Below are 9,472 nucleotides of genomic sequence, written 5' to 3' on the forward strand. Positions count from 1 at the left end.
CAATAGCCAATCGAATTCTCGCTTTTCCGGAAAGATGGAAAAATTATTAGTTACCGCGTCATTTTCGTTAGTTATTTCTTTCTCCTAAATTCCGATAGTGATATTGATCAATCAGATACAACAGATTTGCGTGATTGTATGTTTCTATACTTTTTATGTTTCGAGTGGAAGTGCTTTTGCTTTGAAAAGAAAAATTAAAAAAACAAAACTGGTGTAGAAAATTTAATTAGAAGAATGATCTACATTGTCATATTGTTTTCCCCACAATTGATGAATATAAAGAGAGACAATATATTATAGTCAAAGCGTATTTATATTTAAAATGTGGAGAAATAATCGTGACGCGTTTTTCTCGTGTTGATGCTCTTTAGTGCATTTCTTTCATGGATAAACCGCGAAATAATTATTTTCTAGATGGGAATGTGCAAGATACAGAAAAAGATATGCTTGCATCTCGGATCGATTTATATAGAACGAGATCTATAGATTCTAGATCTCTCAGAATCAATTGTTGAATGTCGCAGATGTTTATTCTTATTTTGCCGAGTCAGCAATGTTAGCAAATCAATGCTCATCAGTTCTCATATTGAAATTGAACTGGATTGAGTAGCGAAGTCGTTCAATGACCTATTGGCTGAGCTTGACTGAGGATAAACGCATCTCATGAAAAAAAGGAAGAAAAAAAAAGAAATTAGCCTTGCAGTTTTGACAAGAGATCTCTTCGATAACATATTGTGCTAGAATTCTTAATGTCAGTGAGATTACATTTCTGAAAGGTAATTTTTTCTGATTTATAAAAATATTTAAGTGTTTACATCTGAAAGTGTTAATAAATGAGATAATATGTTAAATCAAACTGTAAAATAATATTGTGCATAAATATAGAGAATAAAAAATGTGGATTAAATTAGAAGGTAAAATCCAATGAAAGAGAGATGTATATATATATATATATATATATATATATATATCTCGCATTTACAAGCTTTTCGTCGCGACACTTTTTTTCGTCCGATGCTTTTCATAATTTTTTCATCCATAACAATTTCATGAATTGCCTTTTCTGTAATCTGTCATCGTTAAACAATATCTCGCGAAAATGCGTGCTCTTGAATCTTCCTCAGAAGTTTTCGTCCCTCATTATGCAAATCGAATCGTATTTATTATCGCATATACTACGGTAACTGTTTCAAACTTTAGAAGCATATTTGAAAGTTTAAGATAAAGGCAAAGGTCGCGCAATTTGAAAGACGGTTTACTGAAAGGATTACGGCTACAAGATAGCGATATTAAAACAAATTTATGTGGCGCGAAGGAGAGGAGGGGGGGGCGAATGTATAAATTTTAATCAAACTTGTTGCGATAATCCGAATATATAGATTATTATATTATTATATATATATATTTCATTATTTCTCATTGAATCATCTCCTTAGCATTTTAATGTCTTTAAATGTATGCTCTCTCTTTCTCTTATTTCTTTTTAAACTGTATATTATTTTTTCAATCATTTTAGCAATAAAATTTCATAATTAAAAAAATTTTTTTTACTGTGTAAATTAAATTTGTAAATTGTGGTGCAGTAATTGTATTACAGTATCTTTATCTTATAATCTTTCATGAATATTGATTTTATATATATATATATATATATATATATATATATATATATATATATATATATATATATATATATATATATATATATATATATATATATATATATATATATATATATATATATATATATATATATATATATATATATATATATATATATATATATATATATATATATATATATATATATATATATATATATATATATATATATATATATATATATATATATATATATATATATATATATATATATATATATATACACAAAATATAAGATGTTCCAGAAAAATATTATTTGCTTTATAAAATATGACAAATTTTGAAAATATTTTTTTAATTTGTTCAAATTCTTAGAAAAGATTATTATTAGACAAAATTCATTTTTTTCTGAATATTATATATTTTTGTTAATTAAGTTTAATTTTGAAGTTTAAACTTCTTTCTAAAGAAAATAATGTTTAAAATTAATTGCAAGATTATAATCTATTTTTATTTACTAATTATTTATATTTCTTACATATTATTTATATTTCTCAAATATGATTTACACTAAAAAAAAACAGTTTTTGGTTTTCTTTTTAATTTAACTATTAATAATTTAAGAAATATAAAGTTTTTACTTTTTATCTTTAGAACATATAGTTTTTCTATATCTTTAAAAATTGTAAATTGTAAATTTTGTTATCTCTTGCGTTATATAATCCTGGTAAAAATGTTTTACAATTCTTATTATATGCAAATACATAATTATCATTGTATTAACTAAGGAAAATTCAATCTGAAAGTAGATTTAAATATACCTTTTTACTTACAAGATTGATGAGTTAGTTGTTGTATGCTGATACTTTGTAAAAATATTGAGATCTACACTTCCAAGATATTTGTTCTATAAGTTTTCGATTCTTTAAATGGGAAACAAAACAGTGTGAAACAGTTTTAATGGATCGATGCAAGAAATTTTTTATCAGAAGGTAAAGTATATTTAAATTTTTATTGAATTTATATAATTAAATTTTATGTATATTTCATATATATATAATTTTTTTTTGGCTTTTATTATTAGAGTTGTTATATACAGAGTGTCTCGCATATTATTATTACGTTAGTGCTTAACAATATATTCTTTGGTCAATTTAGAGTCGGTTTTTTTCTGTACAAAAAAAATGGGGAGACATTATTTAGCATGAATATGCCTATCTTTGTTATTACATATCTTTATAATTAAGAATCTTAAATTTAATTTTTATAAAGATAAAAAAAAAATCTATTTGAAATTGAAGATCTTATAAATATGCATATGTAAGCTGTATAAGAAAACTGTTTTAGGCGCACTGAACCTCCTCTTGATGATTTAGAGACTGAACTTGAAAGAAAAGAACGATGGAAAAGTATTTACATAATTTATTTTACTATGTTTCTAATGTCACTTGGCTTCAGTATTATACTTACTGGTGTTTGGCCATATTTAGACAAGGTTTGTATGTAGTGTACATATATGTACAAGATAATATATTGATAAAAAAATCACAAGAAATTATATGCAATATATATTTAGATATATGTTTATATCTTAGTTGGATCCTACGGCAGGAAAAGAATTTATGGGTTATGTAGTGGCGGCTAATCCATTAGGACAAATGCTGTTTTCGCCTCTGGTGGGCTGGTGGGGTAATAAAAGAGGATCAGTAAGATTACCACTTTTAGTAACCTTAGCGATGTTCACTGTTGCGTCAGCATCTTACAGTATCCTTGAGTTGATACCAGGTGACAAAAAAAGTTATATGGTTATTGCCAGATTCTTCGTTGGAGTTAGTTCTGGTTAATAAAATATTCAAAGTTTTTGAATTATATTAGCACATTTGTATATTTTATTTATTAATTAATCGCAAATATATATTACTTTTTGCAGCTAATATTGCTGTAGCAAGATCTTATCTATCTGCAGCCACAAAACTTTCAGAACGTACACGTGCAGTTTCTATGGTATCTCTTGCACAGGTAATTTTTTTTCCCATTATATTTTTATATACAATACACGGATTAAAAATCTATTACAGTTTTTTATATTATAGTTATTTATTTCTCTGATAATAGATGATCTTGTTATAATTAGCTTACCTACTTATTGTACAGAAGACAATTGAATAATTTATATTGATTGTATATGAATGACAAAGTATTTTGTAGGTGCTAGGTTTTGTGGTGGGTCCTGCATTGCAAGCTGCTGTAACACCTCTTGGAGACCATGGTGTAACTCTCGTGATGCTGCCTATAAACATGTATACGGCGGCTGGTTGGATTAATGTAATAATGGGAATTTTCAATTTTATTTTATTCCTTCCATGGTACTTCAAGGAATATAAAATTGCTATAAAAGAAGCTATGCGCAATGAGGGCACAGCTACAGGTATAATAAATTTATATTGTATTTTTATTATAATATTAATTCTCAAGTTTAATCATAATTTCACATATTTTACCCCATTTTTGGATAAAACTAAATATTTTATTTTACATGATTTTTTATTGTTAATTCTCTTTGATATTGATGGGTATGTATACTTATATAATAGAATTTATTGTATTTGCAGAAAAAGAAACGTGGAAAGCTATAAAACCTGACTATTTAGCATCATGGACTTTAATTTGTGCATTCTTTGTTTTGGTCTTTAATTTTGTTCTTCTTGAGACGTAAGTATATTTATTTTTTGATATTTATTAAGGACAATTAAAGGAAAATTGAAAATAAAGATATATATATATATATACATAAATCTATTTTTTTCTCTGGAAAACTAAAACTTTATTTATAGAGACAGTCGAGATTTTAAGAGACAGTTCAACACATTTACTATAAAATATTAAAATTTAAATAATAAATTGAAATCTTTGTCAAGTAGACAATTTTAATTAACATATATGCTATTTATATGTATAGACTCGGTACTTCTCTCACTATGGATCAGTTTGCTTGGTCTAAAAAGGAAGCACTATATTATATGGGAATATTGATGAGTGTTGGAGCTATAATAGCTTGTATTACATTTACTATGATTGGACCACTCTGTAAAAGGTATAAAATAAAACTTAAAATTGCAAATACTTGTATAGTAATAATTTATAGCATTTATAGTTATATAAATAAACGATATTATTTATATTGTATATGTATCATTAAGTAATATTGCATTTTTTTATAGATTTGAAGAACGTAAAGTAATGATGTGGGGTGGATTCTTTTTTATGTTGATTGGGCGAGTACTGTGTATTCCATGGGGCCCCAATCCTCCCCAAATTGCAGATTTTGGACGTAAGTGTATACTTCAAATTATATTTATGTATGATTTATTTTCATTTTGTTCATATTATTACACAATTATATTACACAATAATGTATATAATTTTGTAATAAAAATGTTTGTGTTGGAATATTTTGTAGCGTACAATAATATCACGGTAGACGCCAATGGTACAGAAATCTTAGGATGTCCAATTACTCAAGAATGGTGCCTGTATACTCCGCAACTGACAATTACTCAATTCTTTATCGGTTATGGCTTTACATCGATAGGTTATCCCCTGGGGGTTACTTTGATACAAATTATATTTAGCAAGATTCTCGGCCCGCGACCGCAAGGAGTATGGATGGGCTTAATGACAGGTGCGGGTTGTGCATCTCGTGTTTTAGGCCCAGTGTTTGTAGGCCTCATTTATACTCGCTTGGGCACATATCATACTTTTGGTATTACCGGCGCAATGTTGCTTATTTCCATGTTGTGGTTACAATTTGTAAGTGAACGTTTGATTTCACCGGAGGCGAAAAAAAACGATAATGCGCCGAATAGGCAAGGGAAAGATGTCGAAATTCCATTAGTTCATTTAAGGTCTGATAATACTCAAACATCGCGTGAAACTGTGAAGTTTAATGGAACATCAGATTGTGATTGCGAAAAAGTATAATGATAATAATGAGGTTGAGGTAAAGAAATTATCTCTGCAAACAATACAATATATACAACTGCCACAACATATTGTATATAAACATTAACAAATGCTATTTCGATAATGATAAGCACACACAAACTGATTTATATTTTTTATGAATATATATAGATTATTATTATGCAATCGTTAAATGCATAAATATTTTATATACAATGTTACATATTTTTCTACATATAGTTAAGAATAAGTGCCTCTATTCTGAATTCTTAGAGATGAACAATAATTGAAGATAAGAGAAAATCTATAATACTCAAAACTTAATAGTTGAATTATTTATATTTTACCAATTTTTTTTTTTTATAATAAATCCTTGAGTAATATCGTATTAATTTCAATATGATATTAGATGCTATTTTCAGACTTGGAGTATGAAGACAATAGAGGCTTGCCATAAACAATGCCAATAATGGCATACATAAACTACTCTTCCGTGAATAAAAAGTTATAACTTTAAAACAAAAAAATTCACACTTATACTAATATTAACATTATTAACCTTCTATTGAGAGAATAGTAAGAGTATAATAGAGATAAATTTTGGCACAAATTGCGATTTTTATATACAAGGATCTTAATTCTAGTAACAAGTCATTATTTTAATAATTAGAAACAAAAAGTAAATTTCTATAACAATATGTATATTCTATAATTGTAAATTCTAAGAGCACTTCTACTTTTCTATTTTTTTTATGAATTTTAAAATATGATCTATAAAGGACTTTAATAATGTACAAATTCATATAAGAATAGCACATAGGAGAGCACTGTTGTGTGTATTGTATATGAACTGCGGGTAATATTATATGTACAAATTTGTTGGGCTGTAACAGTTATTATGTGATATGAAATTTTTATTTGATTGTTTGTATTGTAATAGGTGTTTGTCCCTGCACAAGATTTGATAATCAAATGGCTTTTTTTAAAAATGTTTTTGTTGTTAATAACATAACATAATAATAATCATTTTCGCTTAAGATATAGTTTGAATGTTGGAATGTTTATTAGATTATTGTAAGATTTGCCATATTTGCATACTTTTTTATATAACATAAATGCAACATAGATCAATGCAAGAATGTAAAAAATGCGGTTTGTTTTTTCGTATAACTCGAAAAGCAAAGACACTGATCTAACTGAATAGAATTTTTACCAAATTTAGTCTTACATTAATTTAGAAACAGATATATACAGATGACAGATATTATTGTTAATGTATTAATTTTTTTAAATGAATATCTTAAACGACAATAACATATGGAATTGTAATAAAAATAATTTACATTCAATATTAGAAAATCACAAGATGTTATTATTGGGCGGAAAATGTGATAGAAAAAATTCAATGGAAATATTTGTAAAGAGAAATACGATTAATATCACATTCATAGTGCAATAAAAAATTGTAAACATGATTTAAGTAAAGATTTAAGTAAAGTTATATTTGTAAATTTATATATAACGAATTTATGTATACCAAAATTATACAGACATATATTTTTTAATATTTGTAATATTTTTAATGAATGGAAAATTATTTGAATATACTTAATAACTGGAAATCAAAATATGTATGTTGTACTTATAATTATACATATATACTCTATGTATCATATTCAAAATTAATAATAATAAAATATAAAATTATAATAAAACTTGCATTCTGTTTTATGGTTTAGCTATAAATACAGTTTTATTTCTATAATAAAAGAAAAATGGATAAAAATTCTTCGAACTTTTTACAAATCCTTAATAATATAATGCACCAACATAAAAATTTTTATTTTTATTATTTATTGTAGTAGTAGAAATTATATATATTTGGCTATCATTTCTTCTCTTACATTTCTTTGTATATACTCTTAACACGAATATAATAAAACCTTGAAACCTAAAAAAGTCTGTCATTAAAAAATTGACATATATAAAGACATTCTCATGGAGGTGATGTGTTATCACTTATAAATGCTACCGATATGATAAGAGTGCATAGTTTCTATGGATTACAAAAAATGATTAATATGTATATCTTAAGACAAATTGTAAAGCAATGTGGATTATTCATATAAATAATATTTCTAATTATAAATTAATCTTTCTTCTTTGGTTTCTTGGGATTACGTGAACGCGATTTTGCTTTGCAAAGTGGACAAATTGGTGCATTTCTGTGAATTTGTTGATGGCACGAAAGGCAAGATTTCATAGGTGGTGGTTGTTGCCTGTAAAACATGGTGGAGATAACATTTTTAATGATAAAAACGATAATAATAAAGATATATAATATTTCTTGTCTTACATAGAAAAAATGTAATAAAGAGGTCGAGATATACCAGTGGTACCTGAATGTTGGAGCTGGGGGCCCTGGGGCTGGTGGCAATGGCCTAGGTTCTGGTTTACTTGGCCCCTGAAGGGGTTGTGGAGCTAGAAAAGGTGTCGAACCTCCTGGATGTCCAGGATGATGTAGTCCAAGCGAAGGTAATAAATCGTCACCTCGTACTTCTACTCTCCATTCTGCCTTTTGCATCGGCCGTTCAAAGTAGCTATGAACAAACCGTCTACACAATAAAAGTTTAACTCAGCTCAGTCTGTAATTTCACTTTCCATTTAATAGCTGGCAGTAGATACACTTTTCACAATGGCAAGCTTAACAGCTTTGAGCCTAATTAATATACTTACTCTGGAGAGATAAGATCTGACTCGGTCTCATATAATTCTGGTAATCTTTCCAAACCTAGAAATTCTCTACGCATACGATCAATGTCGTGCTTCAATGGCTGATAGTCATTATTATGAATCAATTTTGCTGTTTCTCTTGCCCTGTTACGTGCTTCTTCTGCTTGCTTAATTACTGATTCCATCTAAAAAATATAAACTCTGTTAGCAACAAAAAAAGGAAACTCCATATACTTTAATATTTTGTATAATTTTATACTATCCTGGTATTATGCCTAGTAAAAAAAAAGAAATATAAATTTACTGCATTAATGTCTGCATGTATCTGACGCAGCTCTTCTACATGTGCCATTTTCTCCTGCATTAGCAAATCCATTTCTTGTTTATATTCTAATAAACATTTCTCCTCTTGCTCAGTTTGTTCTACCTCTTGTAATATTCTCTGTTTCAGTTTTTCCAATTGAACAGTTTTTGATCTGGAAATACGCAAAGAGAATTAAACAAGCAAATAAATTTTATGTGCAATATACATGTAAAAAGATATTACATATGACATACCTAATGTCTTTTAAAGCTTCCAGCTTTGCAAAAATTACTGCTGTCTCGGGTGCTGACATTTCGTAGAGACTGATTTCTATTAATTATATATTATAAGTTCTGTGATATTTTAATTGTATAATTTTCTTAACTCGTTGGACTCTACTGCATATTCCGTATCGGAGCAATTAGTACGAAGAAACGTGCGCACATGACAGGAATTTTATGGAAAATTATAACTGTGTAAATCGGCTTCAGTGTTTCGGATGATTTTGCAAAACGATTTGACAGTAATCGATTTGACAGGGTATCGTAAAAACAGCGTCCGCGACACAGCGTTTCATTAATTATTTTTTTCATCTACCCGCGTAAGATAGCGAACTTCGAAATCTCTCCAACGAGATGAACGTGCTGCGCCATCTGGGATGCTGGGACTCGTAATCTTGACAGGCGCTTCAATTAAAAATTTTTTTCGCTCCGCATCCTAATTTGGCAACACATATGCGGGATAAAAAATATCATTTCATTTTATTAATAGAAAATATAATATAATTATCAATTATAAAAGATGCGAAGAACTAGATAAGTTTTATATTATATATGCAAATATTTCTCAAGGCGCGTTTCAGTTTTCATC

General features: G+C 27.5%; 2 protein-coding genes and 1 long non-coding RNA gene across 8 annotated transcripts; 1 reads left to right on the top strand and 2 right to left on the bottom strand.

Annotated features, from left to right (window-relative positions):
* Window positions 1-19: 19 nt before the first annotated feature.
* LOC115233973 (major facilitator superfamily domain-containing protein 8) lies at window positions 20-5,884 on the top strand. 3 transcript variants are annotated; one of them, XM_029804644.1, is made up of 10 exons: window positions 20-776; window positions 2,439-2,594; window positions 2,950-3,097; window positions 3,198-3,441; window positions 3,533-3,621; window positions 3,811-4,030; window positions 4,215-4,314; window positions 4,562-4,696; window positions 4,824-4,933; window positions 5,063-5,884. In XM_029804644.1, the coding sequence occupies exons 2-10, from the start codon at window positions 2,563-2,565 to the stop codon at window positions 5,581-5,583; spliced, it is 1,599 nt and encodes a 532-aa protein (XP_029660504.1). In that variant the 5' UTR covers window positions 20-776; window positions 2,439-2,562; the 3' UTR covers window positions 5,584-5,884. The 3 variants fall into 3 exon arrangements, with proteins under 3 accessions (XP_029660504.1, XP_029660505.1, XP_029660506.1); XM_029804645.1 differs by having other exon boundaries at window positions 3,198-3,387; XM_029804646.1 differs by lacking the exons at window positions 20-776; window positions 2,439-2,594 and having other exon boundaries at window positions 2,962-3,097; window positions 3,179-3,441.
* On the bottom strand, window positions 2,660-3,211 carry LOC115233976. The gene is made up of 2 exons (XR_003883864.1): window positions 3,073-3,211; window positions 2,660-2,986 (listed from the first exon to the last, which is right to left on the bottom strand). It is a non-coding gene; the product is annotated as an uncharacterized LOC115233976 (long non-coding RNA).
* Window positions 5,885-7,403: 1,519 nt separating the features above from the next.
* LOC115233974 (zinc finger C4H2 domain-containing protein) lies at window positions 7,404-9,246 on the bottom strand. Of its 4 annotated transcripts, none has more exons than XM_029804650.1 (5): window positions 8,857-9,246; window positions 8,603-8,774; window positions 8,302-8,483; window positions 7,965-8,165; window positions 7,404-7,844 (listed from the first exon to the last, which is right to left on the bottom strand). In XM_029804650.1, the coding sequence occupies exons 1-5, from the start codon at window positions 8,913-8,915 to the stop codon at window positions 7,715-7,717; spliced, it is 744 nt and encodes a 247-aa protein (XP_029660510.1). In that variant the 5' UTR covers window positions 8,916-9,246; the 3' UTR covers window positions 7,404-7,714. The 4 variants fall into 4 exon arrangements, with proteins under 4 accessions (XP_029660510.1, XP_029660509.1, XP_029660508.1 ...); XM_029804649.1 differs by having other exon boundaries at window positions 7,956-8,165; XM_029804648.1 differs by having other exon boundaries at window positions 7,965-8,180.
* Between the last annotated feature and the right edge of the window lie 226 nt (window positions 9,247-9,472).

Source organism: Formica exsecta, unplaced genomic scaffold (genome assembly GCF_003651465.1).
Source record: "Formica exsecta isolate Colony F162 unplaced genomic scaffold, ASM365146v1 scaffold192, whole genome shotgun sequence".
NCBI classification, from domain to species: domain Eukaryota; kingdom Metazoa; phylum Arthropoda; class Insecta; order Hymenoptera; family Formicidae; genus Formica; species Formica exsecta.